We start from the raw sequence: 23,812 nt of genomic DNA, 5'->3' as shown, positions 1-23,812 counted from the left end.
CGAGAACGAACGATTTTCGCTTTAAAAAAATGAAAATTGGAATATTAAGACCACACATGCTCAGAAGCAAAAGAATATATAATACAACACAACACTTCTGAAGTTGTATGCTGTTCTTTCTACAAGACTTTTCTTAATTTCAGTAACCTCCTCATTTTTGATATGAGACTTGCATTTAAAAAAAATAAAAAAAATGTTATATTGTTTTTTGTTTTCTTTGGCATGATGTTATAGTAAGACTGATAATATTATTGCAACTTTTGTTATAATTTTTTTTTTTTTCTTTGTATATGTTTGTTATTGTTTTGTGGAAAAATTACAAAAGAGATATTGAAATAAAAAAAATAAAAAATTGACTAACGTTTATCTGATATTCTCATTGTGTGGACGAGGCTTTACAATCCCTATATACAGAGCTTATACTTGGTAACAAGACAGTGTATGTGCAAGCCAGAAATCAAGCCTCAGTCCTGTTAGACAGGGCTGTAGGGTGTGGCAGAACTGTGCAAAAGCTCAGAACTGGATAGATAGAAATATAAACTTTTCAGCGGATGAAACCGTTCCAGAATGTATTACATCTGTTTCTCTGGAGTTGTGATACCAATGTACAATACAGTATAATAATTCATACATATATTTTGATTTGCGTATTCTCATAGATTTTCCAGTTTTGGTATGTCCAATATACTTGTTTATACACAACCTTTCAAAGTCATACCTTTTGTGCAGCCTATTTTAAATGCAAATCAACTTTGAACATGCATACTAGTAGATTGCAAAATATTGCATTTTTCTATGACAGAACACAACCTGTTAACAGATTACAGATAGGGAAAGGTAGATGACATTACCACCAATAACAATAAGTGCATTGTATTTAAAAGAAGGCAATGAGAACACAGTTGCAACTTGATTTTAATTCAGCAGCATAACTTAAACACCCAGCCTTTAGTGCAGTTTAACAGACCCGTCCTACCACAACACTACATCCAACATATTGCAACAATCCTTTTCAGCAGGACATTTTTCAAAATCTACTTCTAAAATGAAAAAAAAAAAAACAGTTCTTTTCAGTGTTTGAATTGCATTGATATAACTGAGATCATAATCTATCATGTAAAAATATATATGTGTATCTATTGAAAATCTCCCATATTTAAAAACAATAAGGCCACAACCCAATGTTTACCGAGGTATTCCAATCATGGAAAACAACTGCGCTAATTTATGGTCTCCAAGAGTTTTCCAGAAACTGGAATAGCAGCTACAAAATTATTGCATTAGGTTCAGTACTTTAGAATCCCAAAAGGGTATATCATCTTTTGTAAGAGGAACACAAAAATAGCATAGTCCATCACTGCTATCACAAAGTATACAGATTGAGGTGTCCATTATACAAGTCATTATCAACTTAAAGAGTGGCTATGTTAAGTTACAGTACCCCAATGACCAATGATGCTGGCACACACATTGATATGGATGATGAAATGCAGTATTCTGTAGACTGGATGTGATCATTTTTTGGTTAATCACTAACAAGAGATTGTGACTTCCTAACATGGCAAGATGTGGTCACTTGTGACAAAAACAAATTAACAGTCATATTTCAGCAAAACCTCCCCTCCCTCATCCATATGCTAACATTGGTGGATAAGGTGCAACAATCAACCATAAAATAATTTCTCTTACAACTAAGAACTGTAAACATGTTCTTAACATTTTGAAGACTATACTGAAAAGCACTGGAATCGGCTCACGATTCTACAGATGAATGGTTGGATGTGAAGTTTAGAAGAATGCAGAAATGGGGTATCTGGTAGAAAATATATAAAATAAATTAGAAAAAAACTTTGGAAAGGCAAATTAGATGCTGAAGCATGTTACCTAATTTACCCATGGCCAAGATGTAGCAGCAGCAGAAGTACTGTTTGAGCTTCTTTTCCACAATACTGAGGATTAATATTCTGAGAATGCTGAAGGCATTCTTTATGTGCTTAATCCCACTCTAGGGTGGTGCAGCTGCCTTTGTCTTATGTATACATCTAAAAATCAGCAACTGTCACTGAAAGTAAGTCGCCTTCCAGATTCCATGTCACAAGCCTTAATAGTTCTTTTAAAACCAGGCAAAGACCCCTTGGATCCAGGTTCTTATAGGCCGATAACCTTACTCCAGAGTGATGTAAAGCTCTTGGCAAAAGTCCTAGCTCTTAAGATTGAATGAGGTCAGGCTATCGGTGGTACATCGGGACCAGGCAGGATTTATTTCCCGAAAGTCGACAGCGGCTAACCTGCAAAGTCTTTTCGTCAATATGCAGACCCCCACAGATAACATGGGTAGAAGAGTCTTACTATCCCTAGAAGCTCACAAAGCTTTTGATAGTGTTGAATGGGACTAGCTCTGGCTGGTTCTGACACAGTTCGGCTTCTGTACAGGATTCATATCCTGGGTGTGCCTCCTTTACAGTGCACCAATTGCATCTATAAGAGTAATAGATAGGGTCCCACTATCATTTGCTTTGGGCAGAGGCACTAGGCAGGGCTGCCCCCTATCTCCACTGCGCTTTCCATTGAACCGTTAGCTGCCCTTATACGAGCCAACCCCCTAATCACAGGGTTTCGCAACGGGGAAATTCACGAAATAAAATCAATGCTGTTTGCAATGACATGTTACTTATGCTAGGAGATACAACCCTGTCATTGCAAGTGGTCAGGTCATCTGTCCTTGAATTTGGCCATTACTCCAGATTGACCATTAACTGGAACAAATCAGCACTGCGCCTACTAGATGGCGATTTCACGCAACCAATCGCTCCCACTTGTCCCATACCCATCACAGATAAATTCAAATACTTAGGGATCTATGGGACTTCTCTCTTAGAGTACAGCCCACTGAATATGTCCTTCCTATCGAATAAATTTGGAGATAAAATAAAAATCTGGAACTGCAATTGTCGGTTGCTGGTAAAACAAACCTTATCAAAATGATACTGATGCTTCAGTGGCCCTACTCATTACACCTCCCTTACTGTTGCTCCTTTAAAAACATGTAGAATAGTGAATTCCATTTTTAAGAATCTGCTATGGGGAAAGCGAACACTGAGAATCAAACTGGAACATTTAAAATGGCCCAAGTATTGGGGGGGGCCTTGCCCTTCCTAATTCCTGGCTCCATTATATAGCAGCAGCTAATTGGCCCCAAGTTTTTCCCTACACAAGGTGTTGAAGATTGCATCCTGCCCACGACCCACATTATGCTTGCCCATATCCGGAGAGACTTGATCGCAGAAGGTCTTGAGGCTCTTGGCTTTACTAAACCTAATAAGCTCCTACCGACATACTGTCTCATTAAAAAAATATAGAACAAAGCCAAAAACGTACAACATGTTACCAGAAATACAAAGTATAGTATGATTTGGCGCAATGATAATTATCTGGAGCTTGCAAAGTTGAGCATGGTGCTCAGTGTAAGATGTATGGAATAGGTGATATGTTCCAGATTTTTAAGGAGTTAGAGTTCTGCTAAAGTTCAGAGGGCGCCGCTGGAGACCGGAGTGTGGCTTCAGAATAGGTATAGTATAGCAATTTTGTTATTTACAGGGCAAGATAGATTAGGCTTAGAATGTGGCTGAAAGTAGGTTTAGAGTTAGTTAGGTTTTGCCTTTACTTCCACTTTAAATCTGATTTAGCAATAAATAATAAATAATTCTGCCTATAAGATATTTTAAAGACCATACATGCAGCAACAGAAGGAATAGCACAATGACCATACACCGGTGTGGTCATCAAACCAGATCTACAACAATTCAACATCCAACTGAACAGGGTGTGTTTGCCATAAAAGCATGGCAAAATTAGGCCTAAAATGTTAAGCTGTCATTATAATGCTTGCTTTTGATGGAATGTAGGGCAAGCAGATGATTCAAAAAGGTCCACACCCTCCATTCATAGATTTCATTAACTGAAGCTCTAGTATAGGCTTTCTATAATTAGAGGAGCTGGTCCGAAAGGGCAGGCATATTCAAACTCTTTATGCGCTCCCTCCGCTCGATTAACCCCTGCAGCACCAGAAAATTATTTGGGAAGGGGGGCAGCAATTGATGGAGGGAGATTTATTGGAAGCCAGGAGCCAACAGCACAAAAAGTTGTGCCCCTTGTGCTGATTTTTGTGTTTTTTAAATTGTGACTACATTTAGGACTTTAATGAAGCCATTTGAAGTACAATGCAGTGTTACCTTGGTGGAAATACCAGTAACAAGGGACACAAATCTCACATTACCAAGAGGTGCACACTGCAATTTAGAAGTCTATTAAAAAGTCACCTGTCATGAGGTAAATAAAAAAGGTAGCCATTGCCAATGTTCTTCTGAAAATGCTGGCTTCCAGATTTTAGAGTCACTTGCTTACAACACACATGGATTTTTGACTTCAGTGACTGTTCTGGGTTTGTGATTTAGAAAGTACTGAAGCCAGAGAAAGAGAGACAGGGAAAAAGAACTTTCAGGGAAAGAAAAAAAAAAAAAAATCAATAAATAAGCACGTCCATTTTATCTCATTACAGATTTCTCTTAGCAACTACCCTAGGCAAAATGTTGGCAAATAGCAAAGTAGCTCTGTGGCAAGTATAATTCCACTGGCAATAGATATTTCTATCTTGCGCAAACACAAGCAGATTCCAAGGGGTCACACAGTTGCTACTAGATTCTAAAATTTATTGTATGTTGCAGTCAACTCAGCAGAGATAACGTAGTGGGTGCAGCTGGGAGAAAATAGGCAGGAACTCCTGCTGGGAAATATTACCTTCAGATTCCTTCAGGATAGGACATATAGAAGGGTTACACTTCAGTTAGGATCAGTTTTACCCTTTAAAGCTATAAGATATCGAAGAGACAACAAATCATTCATCTGGCTTCTGCCACATGATTTTACCCATCCCTTTAACCTTTAGAGCCTGGCTTTAAACTCGCAAATACTCTGGAACTTTTGAGGGAATGGGAAAGCTCATTGAGAAAGGAAACAAAGTGGGAGTCTCTCTCTGATTTTTTTGACTCAAAAATCACAACAAGAGTAAAATGTGGCTCAGGACGTGTCAGAAAATAGGTACTTTGAACTTTGTCATCGTAAAAGTATACCACTTTCTCTAAAGTGTTAAGATCTGCACTTTTATCACTCATTATCATAATAACATTGGGCCAGTGCATAATAGGCCTTTCAGAGGGCAATGATACCACAGCAGGATATTGGTCCACACCTTTGGGGGCTTCTCTATAAGAATCTGGATGGTGGTAGCCATGACCTTGAAAACTTTCTGAACCTCTGTTGTCGAAAATTAGGGACACATTGACTGCATCGTATTTTCTTACGAAGCTAGAGATTTTTCCAAAGTAGTCTGGATTAGTCTTAGCAGTCAAGGTTTTCATTTCTGAGGTTTGTCGGCTTAAAGCTTCATGGAAGTAAAAAGTAAACTTTGCGAGTAGATTATTTTTAAACTTCATGAGCCACAGGAAAAGATGTGGAGGCTGCACTGCTTTTTGCGACTGTCCTCCAAATAAATGTTTCTTGGTCTCTTTTTGCTTCTCAAATATTTGACCCCAAGTCTGTAGTTTAGTATGGGCATTGTGTAAGTTTACAAGAGACAAGAGAAACTTCCACTCAAATATTAAGTTCTGTGCTTTTAAAAGGTGTGCAAGAACATCAACTTCAAGCTGGAATCCACTTTCTAGAGGAGACAAGAGAGGATGATGAAACCTACAAAACAAGACAAAGCAATATATAAATACAGGTCCACGTAGATCAGACACACAGACATTACTATAAAAAGGCATAAACATCATCAGATATTTCCAAAAATTGGGCATCAGGTCATGTTTATTTTTTACACAATACAGCAGAATCATTAAAATGTACCGACTATAATGTACAATGCGGTCATACTTTTTGACCTAAAAGCCTAGGTTTAGTTTTTGTTTTTTTTTTTAAATCAGAATGAGGGACAGTACTCACACATTCAAGCCACCTTTGTGCTTGTAGCTGCCATCTTAGTCTTCTGACCCTCCCCCCAATGGTAACCTTCTGGTGCTGCAGGGGGTAATACAGCCGCTTGACCAATTATAAGAACTCCTCAAGAGGTTCGGCTATGCTCACCTTTCAGCCTCCCCCCTCAATTATTCAAAGCTGCACTATAGTTTCCATCAATGAAAAGTGCTGTATGACTGGAATAAATCTGTCCACCCTCCATTCATACAGCACTTTTCATTGAGGAAGCTCTTGATGAATATTTTTTGCAGGCCCAGTGGCTGTAATAACCTCTGTGGCACCGGAATATTACTGCTGAGGGAATATGGGGAGGGCAGCAGGTGGTTTAAAATAAAAGACAGCAGCCACCAGCAAAAAGGGACACTTCTCATAAAATGTAAGTACTTGTCCCTTGGACCAATTTAAAAAATATATACAATAACATTTTTTTATATAAAACAAAAAAAAAACCAAAAAAAAAAAAAAACTTAGGCTTTATTTTAATTTTTTTTACCCAGATACTTGATTGTGAATCCAATGACAGCTTAAGGAGAGAAATTTCATCCTTAAAAGTTTATTCTTTCCAATATGAGGGGTATCAATTCCTCTTTTTCCTACAGTATTTACTATATAATGGATCCAAGGATTTCTTCTTATCACATGAGGTCTAAGTTGACTATCCACATATTCACTGCCAAATAAGTTTGACAACCAACGCCCAAACCAATTGGGCGTCAAGGGGGTTTATTAAGACATTTATGGCCTCTCCAGCCATTACAGACCCACCGCCAAGCCGGACATGCTGAACGATGTTACAGGAAGCAAAACGTTCTCCACAGCTTCTCCAGGCCCTTTCACATGTGCTCAGGCTGAACCTGCTCTCATCTGTGAAAAGCACAGGGCACCAGTGGCAGACCTGCCAATTTTGGCGTTCAATGGCAAATGCCAATCGAGCTCCACAGTTCCAGGCAGTGAGCACAGGGCCCACTTTAGGACGTCGGCCCTCAGGCCACCCTCATGAAGTCTGTTTCTGATTCACACCAGTGGCCTGCTGGAGGTCATTTTGCAGGGCTCTGGCAGTGCTCATCCTGTTCCTCCTTGCACAAAAAAGGAGCAGATATCGGTCCTGCTGATAGGTTAAGGATCTTCTACGGCTCTGTATAGCTCTCCTAGAGTAACTGCCTATGTCCTGGAATCTCCTCAATGCTCTTTAGACTGTGCTCGGACACACAGCATACCTTCTGGCAAAGGCACGTATTGATGTGCTATCCTGGAGGAGTTGGACTGCCTGTGCAACCTCTAGGACTGCAGGTAACACAGGGAGCCGTGGAGTGGCCCTGCAGCTTACACGTGTTTGCAAATGTGTGCTACTAAACCCCTGTAGTGACGCAAACTGTTAAGACAGGTTAATTTGGTTGGTAAGCAAAATGGTTAGCAAATTGAAATGGAATTTTATTTTTGTTTGTTTCATGAGATAGAGACCTACAGGGACCCCAATAGACATATCACCATTCGATATGGTGGAGAACAGGATAGGTCTGCTGTGCAGAAAAAAAAACAATCTTTACATGATGAGGAAGTACATGGGTCATCACTAGAGTAAAGGCCTAGCTGCTCCCTGCTGTCCAGCGTTCGCTGACTCTGAGAACATGGCTGCCCAATGCATTCCTATGGGGAAACCACAAAAACATGGCCGTCCATGCATTTCAATGGGAACTTCTACAAAATGAGGCTGAACAATGAGGCTGAACAATTCTATAATAAAATAGTGGCCCCCTTGGTGCGCCATGAGGTCTCCAGAAGGTCCAAATGATCAGTGGCATGGGGGGCAGGGACCCCCACCAGGATTAGCCCCCCCCCCGCGCAGATCCCCTATAGCATCAGTGCGTCCACCTCCCGAGGACCCCCGTCGCTGACTGAGGTAGGGACCTCTATGATCGTGGGGTGGGAGGCCTAGAGGGAGCCTGGTACATACCGAGAGGCCAGGGGGGGAACGAGGGGTTCCCGAGGGTCTAACCTTCAGAGGGATTTATTGTTGCCTAGTGTCCTACTCCTGTAGGGGGCAGCATAACCCAATGGTCAAGAAGAATATGGAGCTGCGTCTGTCAAGGAACGATAGAGAAAAAGTAGCAAACTACTGCAGAAAACAATGTGTTAAAACAGGGCTTGACAAATTTGCTCCGAATCTAGGAGCCAGCTAAAAAAGTTAGGAGCCAGTTTTTCCCTAACTAAAATGACAGAGAGCATGGGGGGGGGCACAGAGAAACCAAAGAGAATCCTAACCGTTCACATCTGTGCGCTCCTCTTTTGAAAAGTCAGTTTATAAAATACCTTCCAAAACAACATTGTACTCAAGTGCGCTTTTCGAGTCCCCTGTCAATTTTTACCAGGTGACAACCAAATGCAAAAAACACAATATGCACTGCATTCACTTTTAAAGCAAAAGCATTAAAAACGCAGTAAAAATGCAATTTGTGGTTTCATTAAATGTATATGGCATTTTCTAACGCAATGATTTGAACAGATACCAAGATCACACTTTCTTGCCCATAGATCAGATTCTCTTCTGTCCAGAAATTCACCTCAACCAAAGCCATGAGAAAAGGAATGGAAGGTCACAATTACACTCTTTCCAGGGACAAACCTCCAGGATCTGGGACACCAGTGAAAATCATAGACTGCAGGCAGACAATGCCCAGCATACCCTCATTAGTAGTTATTCAGCATGCCAGGCTCTGAAGAACCACAAATACCAGCATGTCCAACCAGCAAATACTATGCTGAGTGCTGCAGCTCCTTCACAGCTGGAAATCCACAGGTTGCCTGCATCCTGAACACAATATTCAGTCACCTAATTTCTGATGCTCCATACAACACCCCCCCCCCCTCCCTCCCCCCAGCCTCACACCAGAGCCTGCTAATATGAGGGGCACTCCTCACGCTGCCATTGCTGGGGATTTCAACATGCAGCTCTACTTTCTCCTGAACCACAATGGGAGCAGCGATTAGGAATTGACTGATATTGTTTTTTTTTTCATGGCAGATACCGATTTTTCCAGCCACCCTTCAGGCCGACAGCCGATATTCAGTGTGGATATTATGCATTTAAAGTTTTTATTTTTACACTGTTTTTTTTTTTTTAAATCACCTTTATTGCCGTTACAAGGAATGTAAACATCCCTTGTGACAGTAATAGGCATTGACAGGTACTCTTCATGGAGGGATCTAAAATACCCCAAACCCCTCCTCCGCACTTAAAGGCATTCAAAAATGCCAAGTTTGGCGGTTTTGAATGCGGTAATTTTTTTAAAAACCTGGCGCCTTTAAGGGTTTTTACACCAGAGACCCGATCAGAGCCAAATGCGTCTTTGTTCAGATCTTAGGCCAGCCAGCAGACATGCCGGCTGGTCGTTCGGGCCTCCTGATGGGATTGGTTAACTGACTATACCATCTGAACTACTAGGATACCATGCATAATCTGTTTCATACTATTACAACGTTATAACAATCGGAATTAATTGGCAGCACTCCTGTATGAACTGATTCAAGGATCGATTTAAGATCACTTCCTTACAGTGGGCGGTGGACACAGGAGGTGCAGTGAGTGAAGGAGGAAGCGACACGCTGCTGCATGTGTGCTGAGCCTGTCGGCGGCTAATAGCAGCTCACCTGTGGATACACTTGGATGGCTAGAGTCATATCCAGGGGCAGACTGAGCGGTCGGGCATTTAGGACCTGGTCCGAGGGCCCGGCTGGGAAGGCGGGCCTGGCCGGGAAGGGAACCCGCCGCCCAGTACAGCACTAATTCATCCGATGTTGTCTCAGAGACAACATCGGGCTATCGGGGCCCGCCGCTCGGCGGCCAGCGCTATGGAAGTGGGAGGGGCGGGGCTCTGTGGCCGTTGCTATAGAATTAGGAGGAGGGGCCCGGCAGCCAGTGCTATAGTGAAGTGTGAGGAGGGGAGGGGCCCGGCGGCCGTCTCTGTTGAAGTGGGAGGAGGGCAGGGACCCGGCGGCCAATGCTATTGAAGTGGGAGGAGGAGGGGAGGAACCCGGCGGCCAGTGCTATGGAAGTGGGAGGAGGAGCCCGGTGGCCAGCGCTGCTTCCGTGGGAGGAGGCTTTCTATGGTGTCATCAGCGAGTAGATAATAAAACAGGAATACAGTACAGTACAGGTTTTGTTCAAGGCAAGCCTAGCTAACTACCACATCCACTGACACCCCCACCAACATGTGATCTCCCCTAAATTCACCATAGTGGTGAACTTGGGGGAGATCACATATTGGTGGGGGTGTCAGTGGGGGGAGGGGGGTATGACAGCAGAGGTGTCACCACCGCTGTGTCATACCACCACTGACACCCCCACCAATATGTGATGTCCCCCAAATTCAGCACCGTTGTGTCACACCCCCACCCCCAACACCACACAATTCACCACAGAGTCTGTGGTGAATTGTGTGGTGTCGTGACACAGGGGTGCTGAATTTGGTGGGGACATCACATATTGGTGGTGGTGTGGGGGGTATGACACAGCAGTGGGGAATTTGGGGGGGACATCACATATTGGTGGGGGTGTCAGTGGTGGTGTAGGGGGGGGGTATGACACAGCGGTGGTGAATTTTGTGGGGAAATCACATATTGGTGGGGGTGTCAGTGGTGGAGTAGGGGGGGTATGACACAGCGGTGGTGAAATCACATATTGGTAGGGGGTCTGTGGCACAGACCCCCTACCAATATGTGATTTCCCCACAAAATTCACCAGCGCTGTGTCATACCCCCCCTCACCACCACTGACACCCCCACCAATATGTAATCTCACCAAATTCACCACTGCTGTGTCATACCCCACACATTTCACCATTGACACACCCCCCCCCTACCTCAACATGTGATCTGCCCACCAAATTCCCCACCACTGTATCATACAAACCCCCACACACAATTCACCGCTGATCTCCTCACCAAATTCACCACTGCTGTGTCATTCGGAGGGAATGACACAGTAGTGGTGAATTTGGTGAGGAGATCAGTGGTGAATTGTGTTGGGGGGGGGGGGGGTTAGGGGGATGATACAGTGGCGGTGTAGCCCCCCCAAAAACCACATAATTCACCACTGACACCCCCCACCCTAATAGGTGATCCCCCCACCAAATTCACCACTGCTGTGTCACCACCCCCCTTACACCCCACAAAATGTGATCTCCCCCAAATTCACCACCGCTTTCATTCCCCAACACCCAATTCACCACTGACACCAGGGGCTGACGATTCAGCAGTGCCCCCCACCCCAATATGCGATCCCCTTCAGACCTGATAATTCACTACTACCTATCCCCCCCCCCCCCCGTCGTCAACCTTCCCGCCCGCCGTCAGAGAAGTGGCAGCGGGCGGCGCGCATGGAGGAAGAAGAGTCCGGTGTCCGGTCAGAGGACACTGGTCCGACCGAGTCGTGGCGCCATGGAGGAGGAAGAAGTCGACCCCCGAGCAGCACGGTTGCCAGGGAGTCGGGACGGTGACGGGCGGCGCGCATGCAGGTCGAGACGAGAACTCGGAGGGAGAAGACGTCCGACAGACGTGGCACCAGAGGTAAGTGAAGTCCTCAGGGGGTGCACGCATTGAATGGGGGACATGCTGGTCAGGTCACTGTGCATTGAATGGGGGACATGCTGGACAGGTCACTGTGCATTGAATGGGGGACACGCTGGACACGGTGCATTGAATGGGGGACACGCTGGACACGGTGCATTGAATGGGGGACACGCTGGACACTGTGCATTGAATGGGGGACACGCTGGACACTGTGCATTGAATGGGGGACACGCTGGTCAGGTCACTGTGCATTGATGGGGGGACATGCTGGTCAGGTCACTGTGCATTGATGGGGGAACATGCTGGTCACTGTGCATTGATGGGGGAACATGCTGGTCACTGTGCATTGATGGGGGAACATGCTGGTCACTGTGCATTGATGGGGGAACATGCTGGTCACTGTGCATTGATGGGGGAACATGCTGGTCACTGTGCATTGATGGGGGAACATGCTGGTCACTGTGCATTGATGGGGGAACATGCTGGTCACTGTGCATTGATGGGGGAACATGCTGGTCACTGTGCATTGATGGGGGAACATGCTGGTCACTGTGCATTGATGGGGGAACATGCTGGTCACTGTGCATTGATGGGGGACATGCTGGACACTGTGCATTGATGGGGGACACGCTGGACACTGTGCATTGATGGGGGACACGCTGGTCAATCTTAAACCAACCTAATGATTGTTTGTTAAGTCATGCAATTTTTTACAGCGTTTTTTGCCGCAAAGCAACGCCTATTACATTTTTCTGTTTGCGCCCCCCCCAAAAAAATCTTGAGCACCAGCCGCCACTGGTAATTCGTATGTGTCCTGGATTAAAGGGATGAGGTAGCAACCCTACCCCACCTAGACCTGGCAATTTACTATTGTAATGCTCTGGTTTTGTCTATTTATGATTTTTGTAATGCACTGGTCTTGGTTTGTGATTTATATTGCACTTGTTTATAAATTATTGCACTTTTGTTCCTTGTGTCTTAAGATTGTGTAGGGTGTGTCTGGAGGCGGGATGTTGGTGTGTCTGGAGGCAGGGCAAGGGTGTGACTGGAGGCGGGACAAGGGTGGGGCCTGGAAGGGGGCCCTTGATTTATTTTGCCCGGGGGCCCTGAGGGTTCTCAGTCTGCCCCTGGTCATATCGTAGCCGAGAACTAACATCATACGCTGAACCCCGCTGATAAGGATTTTATGGGATACGGTTAGACTTGCCCCAATATTATATCGCCACAGTGGTGGTATATGGGCTGTAATTAACTATGCATACCAGCAGTGTACATGTTGCCCTTTTCCTTTTCCCTTGCATTAAATTGTTAAACCAGTTATACCATTGGAACTATTAGGATACAATGTATAACCCGCTTCATACTACTGCAACGCTATAAAAAACGGATACCCCTTGCAGCACTTAATCCTTGAATCAGTTCATACATGATTCAAGATAACAAGTGCTACTTATATGACAATTAACAACCTAGGAATATCCATCATAACCTTGGACGTCCCCTCCCGCTCCTTGTAATGACAATCAAGCCGCTGCTCAGCCGCATTGGTTGTTACTACAAGAAAGCCAACCGTCGGCTCAAAATAAATAAATAAAAAAAATAAAAAAAAAAAAAAAATCGGTCATGTAGGCAAGCTTGTAGCGGAAACGATACTTCAAAAAACAAAAAGATGCTAAGAGACCAAGCTCTCCAGCCCTCCCTATGCCAAGACTGTGCAGCACCCAGCATGCATGCACATAGCTGATGATTGAGCGCCAAGGACGGCCTGAGTGTGCTGAGAAGAGACACCTCCAGACAGTGAATGGGCAGACAATAGCCCAGGTTCCAGGGCAAAATTTCTACTCGCCATGGCAAACTGGCGCCTGGGGTTTGTCGAGCCCGGTGTTAAAAAAACAAAAACACACTTATAAGTGTTAATGCAGTTACATGTTTTATTTCTCAAGCTCTAACCCTTATGACCACCAAGGACATGTCTTAGACATCACAGCAGTCAAAGGTTTAATACAAGTTCGCAGCTATAGCCTTTTTCTCCAGTTTATTACTATCACAAACAGGAATAATAAATGAAAAAAATGAAACGAGCCCTGCCCCCAAGGTAAAACGAACATACACCTAGGATGCATGCATGTACATAAACACTGATTATGAAAGTCATATTGGGTATCGCCACGCATGTCCTCAGAGGAATAACTCTAGAAACGTGGATTACAGGAAGGTGTAAAATGAGCAGGTTTATTTTTTTAAATGGCCAGCTAAGTACAATATTATACAATATTAGGGGGTCTTAATTTAGATTGTGACATATTTGCGACCTAATAACTTGACACAATCTCATCTTTTTTAAAGAATAAAAAAAAAAAAAGAAAAAAAAAAAAAAGGTTAGCTTGTGTGCACTTAAATTCTAATTTATTTACTGAAAATATAGGAGAGTTGCATAAATATCAAGTAACAGATATCCTGGTCCTCAATTCAGCCACCGAGGAAGAGAAATTTACGATACTTCCAGATGTGGAAGTATGCGTTTCCTTTCTCTCGCTTGACAATGTTGGGGATTGGCTCCTCAGCCACCCAACAATGTTCCACTGGGGTGGGGAGAAAGATTTTAGCCCTGTGCAAGCTCATAATTCAGAATAATTTATTAATCCCAAAAGGGAAATGAATGAAAGTCGTGACTTGTAGCTTACAAAAAGACTTCTTCTTTATTACTGTATAAAAATGATTCAAAATGAGAGCTGTCCATTTGAACTAGTTTACACAGTTTGTATTTTTAACACTTAGCAGAAAACCAAAGAGGAGAATTTACTAAGACTGAAGTAGACAGGATCTGGAGCAGCTTGGCATGGCAACCAATAAGCTTATAGCTTTCATTTTCAAAAATTAACCGAGGAAGCTAAAGTTACAAGCTACTGGTCACTATGCACAGTTGCTCCAGATTCTAGCTGCTCCAGTCTTCGTAAATTCCATCCAATGTTTTTATGGGTGAACAAGTGGGATAACTATTGTCCTTACCTGGAACTGTATTTTTTTAAAATGACTTCCAAAATATTGACCAGCTCCTCGGCGTTAATGAATTTCTGACTGTTCAGAGAGTACATTTTTTCATAGAAATCAGCAATTTCCATGCGAGCATGAACAAAAAAGCACAACTGCTCTGACAGATGGGAAAGCAGTTCTTCCAAGTGAGGTGCTGTCCCACCAATAGCATTTCTTCCTGTTGTCACCACTTTCTTCAGTTCGTTGTACAGCGAGGTGTAATTTGTCCTGATTGAATCTTTTCTGCTAAAAAATGACTGACCACCTACAAGCAACAGAATACATTTTTAGACTCAGTTGAACACATTGGAAATACATTTTTGCAAGCTTTATGTCTACAATAAAGTGTATGTGGTACTTAACAAAGAACTAACCCCAATTGTTCACTATTATTCTGCACAATATACTGCGAGCATTCTGGTATATCTGTTTTATAAGACCAAAGAAATACCTTGTATCTTGTCAGCAATTCAAAGCTGTACTCCGTTCTGTTTTCACTGCCTGTTACCTCAAAAAAGACTTTTTAGCCCTCTTTGTTCCTAACTTGGACTAAAAGACAGTTGAAGTGGTTGAGTAGTTTGGCAAAAGACAATGGGCAAGGCTGACACACGGCCACAAAAATGCTGTGTGTGTGGTCAGCCCACAATAGGAAATTAAAAGCCGAGTGCATTTCTGGATGATCAACAGGTATTTTTCTGAATTGCAGGGTCTTTCAAGGGTTAAAACAAGTGGATTTGTGCATGTATTGCAGAGATGCACTGCATAAGGTTTTTTATTTCAAATAATGCATTGACATAGGCTTTAAAACATACAAGATGGTGCATTGCCAATATACACTCACTGGTCACTTTATTAGGTACCCCTGTTCAGTTGTTTGGTAACACAAATTGCTAATCATCCAATCACATGGCAGCAACTTAATGCATTTAGGCATCTAGATGTGGTGAAGACGACATGCTGAAGTTCAATCCGAGCATCAGAATGGGGACGAAAGCAGATTTAAGTGACTTTGAATGTGGCATGGTGGAGTATTTCAAAAACTGCTGATCTACTGGGATTCACACACAACCATCTCTAGGGTTTACAGAGAATGGTCCGAAAAGAGAAAATATCCAGTGAGCAGCAGTTGTGTGGAGAAAAATGTCTTGTTGATGTCAGAGAAGAATGGGCAAATAGGTTTGAGATGATAAAAAGCCGACAGTAACTCAAATAACCAATGTATGCAGAATACGATCTCTGACGGCACAACACATAGAACTTTGAAGCAGATGGGCTACAGCAGCAGAAGACCACACCGGATGCCACTCCTGTCAGCCAAGAACAGGAAACTGAGGCTACAATTTGCACAGGCTCACCAAAATTGGACAATAGAAGATTGGAAAAAATGTTGCCTGGTCTGAGGAGTTTCGATTTCAGCTGCGACATTCAGATGGTAGGGTCAGAATTTGTCGTAAACAACATGAAAGCATAGATCCATCCTGCCTTGTAATAACGGTTCAGGCTAGTGGTGTAAGGGATATTTTCTTGGCACACTTTAAAGCTCCTTAGTACCAACTGAGCATCATTTAAACGCCACGGCCTATCTGAGTATTGTTGCTGACCATGTCCATCCCTTTTTTAATACAGTGTACCCATCTTCTGATGGCTTCTTCCAGCAGGATAATGCACCATGTCACAAAGCTCACATCATCTCACCACTGGTTTCTTGAACATGACAATGAGCTCACTGTACTCCAATGGCCTCCACACTCACCAGATTTCAATCCAATTGAGCACCTTAGGGATGTGGTGGAATGGGATATTCGCATCATGGATGTGTAGCTGACAAATCTGCAGCAACTGCATGATGCCATTGTGTCAATATGGACCAAAATCCAACACCTTGTGGAATCTATGCCACGAATAAAAAAGCAGTTTGGAAAGAAAAAGGGAGTCCAACCCAGTACTAGCAAGGTGCACCTAATGAAGTAGCCGGTGAGTGTATGGTTCTGCAATATTGGATACTTCAAAAGCCAACCCAATGACATAGGAAGTTCTAAGCGCTTATAAAAAGGGATATTTTTGTTTGGTCTGTGCCTTCCACTTATTTCCTAAGGTTTGTCCCCAGCAGCTATGGACGGGTCCTAGCAGGTCCTTTCGGTTGATTTCCTTCTATATTGGCACCTGATCTTTTTGAGAAGTTACCGCCTGAGGCCTCCAGGGATAAGTGAAGTGGGTATCCCAGGAGGCTGTAGGCAGAAGAGGACATTATTCTTGCCTATGTGAGAAAGGCAAAACCGCAGTCTGCGCTTTCCAGAAAAAAAAAAATTAAAAAATGAAATGACAAATTCCTAAATGGAGAGGAGCTAAATTCAATAAAGATGAAATAGGTGAAAAGTTCCACTTTAAGGATACATTCAAAAGCTTTTAGTGGTCACCACTGCAAGAGATGAGAGTGAATCAACAGGGACACCACCTTCCTGGTGATAAGCTACGATAGGAATTGCCTTGACTTTGGGGGATTTCCTGTTTCATCTCTAGGACAGGAAGTACAATCTCTCCAGAGGGACACAGGCAGCAAAATATAGGGTTAAAGTGATACTAAAGTCGTTTTTTTTAAAATTAAAAATAACAAATATGTTATACTTACCTGCCCTGTACAGTGGATTTGCACAAAGCAGTCCAGATCCTCCTCCTCCTCAGGTCCCTCTTCGGTGCTCCTGGCCCCTCCCTCTTGTTGAGTGCCCCCACAGCAAGCAGCATGCTATGGGGGCACCCAAGCCACCACAGCTCCCTGTGTCCATTCAGACAGACCAATGATCGAGCCCCGCCCCCTTTCTCTTCTCATTGGCCTTTGATCTTCTCATTTCTCTTCTCATTGGCAGTGGGAGCCAATGGCGCGGTTGTCTCAGTTAATGAGAAGGGGAGCCCCCGGCAGTCAAGACACTCTGCAATGTCTGCAATGTCGCTGGATCTAGATGGACCTCAGGTATTAGAGGGACTAAGGGGGGCTACTGCACACAGAAGGCTTTTTATCTTAATGCATAGAATGCATTAAGATGAAAAAAAAAAAAAACCTTGTGACTTTTACAACCACTTTAAGTACAAAAAAAAGTTTTGCCTGCACATAAACCTTTAAAGCTATCCAAATCCTGATCATTAAACAGTTGCTTTTTTCTAAGGGTTTGTATAGAGTTATAGTAAAGATGTTTGCAGAACTGCACCACTATTTCAGAATACAAATATTAACTGTAAACGCACAGCTGCTGTTTGATATAAAATGAACTGTAATATACAGTATCTCACAAAAGTGAGTACACCCCTCACATTTTTGTAAATATTTTATGATATCTTTTCATGTGAACACTGAAGAAATGACACTTTGCTACAATGTAAAGTAGTGAGTGTACAGCTTGTATAACAGTGTAAATTTGCTGTCCCCTCAAAATAACTCACACAGCCATTAATGTCTAAACTGCTGACAACAAAAGTGAGTACACCCCTAAGTGAACATGTCCAAATTGGGCCCAAAGTGTCAATATTTTGTGTGGCCACCATTATTTTCCAGCACTGCCTTAACCCTCTTGGGCATGGAGTTCACCAGAGCACCACAGGCTGCCACTGGAATCCTCTTCTACTCCTCCATGAGGACATTACACAGCTGGTGGATGTTAGAGACCTTGCGCTCCTCCACCTTCCATTTGAGGATGCCCCACAGATGCTCAATAGGGTTTAGGTCTGGAGACATGCTTGGCCAGTCCATCACCTTTACCCTCAGCTTCTTTAGCAAGGCAGTGGTCATTATGTTGGAATACTGCCCTGCAGCCCAGTCTCCAAAGGAAGGGGATCATTCTCTGCTTCAGTATGTCACAGTACATGTTAGCATTCATGGTTCCCTCAATGAACTGTAGCTCCCTAGTGTCGCAGACCATGACACTCCCACCACCATGTTTGACTGTAGGCAAGACACACTTGTCTTTGTTCTCCTCACCTGGTTGCTGCCACACACGCTTGACTTCATCTGAACAAAATACGTTTATCTTGGCCTCATAAGACCACAGGACATGGTTCCAGTAATCCATGTCTCAAGTCTGCTTGTCTTCAGCAAACAGTTTGTTGGCTTTCTTGTGCATCATCTTTAGAAGAGGCTTCCTTTTGCGATGACAGCCATGCAGACCAATTTGATGCAGTGTGCGGCATATGGTCTGATCACTGACAGGCTGACCCCCCGAACCCCTTAAACCTCTGCAGCAATGCTAGCAGCACTCCTATTTCCATTTCCCAAAGACAACCTCTGGATAGGACGCTGAGCATGTGCACTCAACCTCTTTGGTCGACCATGGTGAGGCCTGTTCTGAGTGGAACCTGTCCTGTTAAAACGCTGTATGGTCTTGGCCACTATGCTGCAGCTCAGTTTCAGGGTCTTGGCAATATTATTATAGCCTAGGGCATCTTTATGTAAAGCAACAATTTTTTCAGATTCTCAGAGAGCTCTTTGCCATGAGGTGTCATGTTGAACTTCCAGTGACCAGTATGAGAGAAGGAAAACGATAAAACCAGATTTAACTCACCTGCACCCCATTCACACCTGAGACCTTGTAACAGTAACGATTCACATGACATCGGAGAGGGAAAATGGCTAATTGGGCTCAATTTGAACATTGACACTTAGGGGTGTACTCACTTTTGTTGTCAGCAGTTTAGACATTAATGGCTGTGTTGAGTTATTTTGAGGGGACAGCAAATTTACACTGTTATACAAGCTGTACACTCACTACTTTACATTGTAGCAAAGTGTCATTTCTTCAGTGTTGTCACAAAAGATATAATAAAATATTTACAAAAATGTGAGGGGTGTACTCACTTTTGTGAGATACTGTATATTATGCTCAAATGAGCAAAAATATATGTCCATAGCAAATCCTATAGGTGAATCTTATAAACACAAACAACAAATGTGAATATACAAGATACCTTAGATTGTAAACTCCTTGAGGGCAGGCACTGATGTGAATGTGCAATATCTATGTAAAACACTGCATAAATTGATGGCGCAATACCTGTAATAAATAAGATGGATTTTACACTTTTAGGTGTTCACTTGAGATTTTTACACTCTTCGTTTTGATCACAGAAGTATTAATTCACATTTTTTTTTGGTGTTTATCAGATTTCTCCATTGGATTTGCTATGGATATATATTTTTGCATACTTTTATAGAATTATGGTTGGGGGCATTATACCCAGGCAGTTCGGTTGTATTTTTACTACCTACTTAACCACTTCAGCTCCAGAAGGTTTTACCTCCTTCATAACAAGGGCATTTTTTGCTATTCGGCACTGCGCAATTTTAAAATGGCAAATGCGCGGTCATGCAACACTGTACACAAATACAATTTATGTATTTTTTCACACAAATAGCCCTTTGTTTTGGTGGTATTTGATCGTATGCATGAAATCTTTTACATTCTACTATAAAACATATCCAATTAAAAAAAAAAAAAAGAAATGTCTTCATAAATTTAAAGCGGAGTTCCGGGCACGAAAACCTTTTTCAATAAACATACCCCCGGGACAATCAGGGCTAGCACATTCCACAATGGCTAGCCTCTGATCTGTCCCGGTTTGCACTTACCTGCAAGAAGAAATACTCACTTCTTCTCCAGTGTTGCCATCTCTGTTGTGGGCAGCTGAAGCCGGCGCGATCCTCTTCTGCGTCCACTTCCGTGTCTTCTTCTCCCAGAATGCACCTGCACCGGCCCCTCTCGTCACTTACGGTGCAGCGCCGCATTCCTCCACAGCTTCTGGGCATGCCCAGAAGCTGTTTAGCAGGGAATGCGGCATCGCCCCGGAAGTGACGAGCGGGGCCAGTGCCGTTGCATTGATTCCTGGGAGCGATGACGTTCAGCTCCCAGGAATCATTGCAAGCCAGGAAGTGACGGCGGAGCCGTGGCACAGAGGGAGGAAGTGGAGAATAGGTGAGTATTTTCTATCTACAATTACAAGGTGAGTAAAAAAAAAATATATACCCAACTATCCAATTCCTTTTCAGGTGAAGGAGACCAAGCAGATGGGCACAAAAAAAAAAAAAAAAAAAGGTTGATTTTGTGCCCGGAACTCCGCTTTAAGCCAAAATATATTCTGCTACATCTTTTTTTTTTTTTTTTTTTTTTTTACCAAAAACAAGAAAAAAAAAAACAAGTCTATATTGATTGGCTTGCTTGACAGTTAGCATCTACAAACTATGGTATAGATACTGGAATTTTTTTATTCATTATTTTATCCTAGTAATGGCAGTGATCAGCAACTTATAGTGGGACTGTGGGGGGACTCCCCATCTCCAGTGACACTAATACAGTGATAGTACAGAGACAATGTATAGTATTAATGACACTAGCTGGGCAAGGGGTTAACATCTAGTGGCAAGCAAAGGGTTAACGGTCCCTAAAATGTGAAATATGTGCTTATTTTACTAAGCGATGTGGCTGATGTTTCTCCGTGAAAACAGCCATTTCTCTGCTCCGTGTACAGAGCCCTGTGTTGTAAGTAAACACAGGGCTCTGTGCCATTTGCCAAGCTGATCAGCAGGTTCCGGCCATAAATCATTGGCCAGGACCTGCTGACTTGTGCTCTACCGCGCTCCTACCTGCAAATGCCGTTTCAGGTACATGTATGTGATCTGTGCAGTGATAACAGATAGGTTGGGGTGTAACAAGTAACATAATCACGCAAGCGCCCCCCCCCCCCTCCATCTCCTTGTAACCCCCTTTCCCTTGACGGTGTTCAGAGGGTCCACATCTCTGCAGCCCTGGTCACTTTTTTAAATCAGTGCGGCTGTGCAGGGCAGCCAGATGGTGGTGTCTGCCACAACGCTTTGCCAGATAATATCCACTGTCGCATTTGGGGGGGCAGTAATGCCAACTAATGTGATCCATTTAAGTGCAAATCACAACCAAACTGCAGCGATGCAGCTTATGCAGGGTTAAAACAGGAGGCAACATATCCTTTCCTCCCCACCAGTCAAAGGACTTGGAAAAGGCCACTAAATCACTTTTCTGATCCCTGCACCCAGGGCATTACATGCTGCTGCGCTTCACGCGATCCCAAGCCCAGAGCTCTGTGCATTGTGCGCTCCTGTGCCCTGCACATTACGCGTTCCCGCGCCCAGCACACTACGCATTCCCGCGCCCAGAACCCCACACATTACGCATTCCTGCGCCCAGATCCCCACACATTACGCATTCCGGCGCCCAAAACCCCGCACATTACGCATTCCCGCGCCCAGAACCCCGCACATTACGCATTCCCGCGCCCAGAACCCCGCACATTACGCATTCCCGCGCCCAGAACCCCACACATTACGCGTTCCCGCGCCCAGAACCCCACACATTACGCGTTCCCGCGCCCAGAACCCCACACATTACGCGTTCCCGCGCCCAGAACCCCACACATTACGCGTCCCCGCACCCAGCGCACATTAGGTGTTCCCGAACGCATTGCTCATTCACGCGCACATTACGCGTTCCCGCACCCAGCGCATTATGTGGCCCCACGCCCAAAGCATTACGTGGTCCTGCGCCCAGCAATCTGCATATTATGCAGCCCTGTGCCATTTGCTAATAAAATATGTCCCCGGATGTCATTTTAAAAATGTGGTCACCTTATTGTTTCAGTATTAGTACTCACCAGCCTTCTGCCCCAGGAAGCTCATGCTGTGGTAAGCCTTCTCTGCCGCGGCCAAGTGTGCCAGGGCTGCCAGCATGGACGACCAGGAGGTGCCGGCCGTCTTGTTGGCCTCCTTCTCCTTCTCCACATTGTCCTTGGCCTTGTCATAGGAGAAGTGTCCCAGGTGGCTGAAGAAGGTCTGCAGGACATTCTGCTCCGCCGTCACGGCTGGGCTCAACAGCGGAATCATCACCACAGTCGTCATCAGAAACAGCCACTCTTTGTCATTCTCGTCCTCCTGCCACAGGACCGGCGGAGCATCGTCCTCTTCCTCGGGCACCACCATACAGGGAAGAGGACACGACTCCAGGGATGAGAGAGGCCGCACACCCGGAGGAGGAAGGAACACACGGGACTGTTTACACGGAACACGTGATCAGGCAGGAAGTGTGCAGAACGGGTTTTTTTTTTTTTTTTTTTTCCCCAACTAGCTTTATAGATCACAAAGTGAGCAAAGCGTGTGCGAACAGAGGGAATTGTGGTCATGGTCAGTACACGTTGCAGATGAACAGCTGCAAAAGTCTCCGGTACAAGACTCATTTCTGTGCTCATTACATCCTCAGAGGCGGCAGAACGGGAGCCTAAGGCTGTGCCCCCCACCCTTCCTTTGATATTTATTGGAATAGCACTGTCTGTACTGTAAACATCCAAATTTAACTGACAATTGCTCGGTCGTACAATGCTTATTTCCCCACGCATAGATATTTCTTTTGGGGGTATTTGGTTACCTCTGCAGTTATTATTTTTTGCACTAAGCTAATAAACACCGACAATTTTGAAAAAAAAATATGTATTTATTTTTTTGCTTTCTGCTATAAAACACATCCTATAAAAAAATGTAAAAAATCCAATTTCTTCATCAGTTTAAGCCAATATATATTCTGCTACACATTTTGGGTGAAAAAAATCCCAATAAGCGTATATTTTTTGGTTTGCGCAAAGCAGTGCTTTAAGTGTCCCAAAAGAGGTGCCGGTACTCTATTATAGCCTATAAATTTTGTCCCCCCCCACCCCCATCAGGGTCCCTACAGAGCACCCCCCCCTGGCCTGGGCTGGGACTCCGGAGCAGGGGGACTCACTGGTGGTGACTGGTCGGGCTCTGGAGTGGGAAATATTCTTGGGGGGGGGCAATTGAGGGCACAGATGTCCAAAATGAGCGTACTGGTACGCTAAGGCGCACAGAGAGGTGGCGGTATGCTCAAGAGCCATATTTGGAAGTGGCAGTACTGAGTACCAGTGCATGCCGGCCCACTGAAAGCACTGGCGCAAAGGGAATTGTGAATATTATTTTCTCTAACATTCATTGACAGAAGCAGCTCCAAATTCTTCTTAACCATTGGGTTATGCTGCCCGCTACAGGAGTAGGACACTAGGCAGGAAAAATCTTTACTATGCCTATGGGGCAGTGCCTGAATGCATACACCCACTCACTCTGCTTTTGGATTCAGTTTGTTTCTGCCTAGTTTAGGAGTAG

The 23,812-nt window shown here is 44.0% G+C and overlaps 1 protein-coding gene across 1 annotated transcript; it reads right to left on the bottom strand.

Moving 5' to 3' along the window:
- Positions 1-4,744: 4,744 nt before the first annotated feature.
- KICS2 (KICSTOR subunit 2) lies at positions 4,745-22,699 on the bottom strand. The gene is made up of 3 exons (XM_082252762.1): positions 22,300-22,699; positions 14,611-14,899; positions 4,745-5,745 (listed from the first exon to the last, which is right to left on the bottom strand). The coding sequence occupies exons 1-3, from the start codon at positions 22,622-22,624 to the stop codon at positions 4,935-4,937; spliced, it is 1,425 nt and encodes a 474-aa protein (XP_082108888.1). The 5' UTR covers positions 22,625-22,699; the 3' UTR covers positions 4,745-4,934.
- Between the last annotated feature and the right edge of the window lie 1,113 nt (positions 22,700-23,812).

The sequence above is a fragment of the Pelophylax lessonae genome (assembly GCF_965119305.1).
Source record: "Pelophylax lessonae genome assembly, chromosome: 4".
NCBI lineage: Eukaryota > Metazoa > Chordata > Amphibia > Anura > Ranidae > Pelophylax > Pelophylax lessonae.
The sequence above is the reverse complement of the archived record's forward strand: the minus strand, read 5'-3'. Positions and strand labels throughout refer to the sequence as shown.

Excerpts from the sequence above, each read along its gene's own strand:
- KICS2 (XM_082252762.1), bottom strand. The coding sequence starts at position 22,624 with ATGGTGGTGCCCGAGGAAGAGGACGATGCTCCGCCGGTCCTGTGGCAG. Across the intron at positions 14,900-22,299 it reads CTTCCTGGGGCAGAAGGCTG|GTGGTCAGTCATTTTTTAGC; the intron begins GTGAGTACTAAT and ends TGTTGCTTGTAG. Across the intron at positions 5,746-14,610 it reads TTAAAAAAATACAGTTCCAG|GTTTCATCATCCTCTCTTGT; the intron begins GTAAGGACAATA and ends CTTGTTTTGTAG.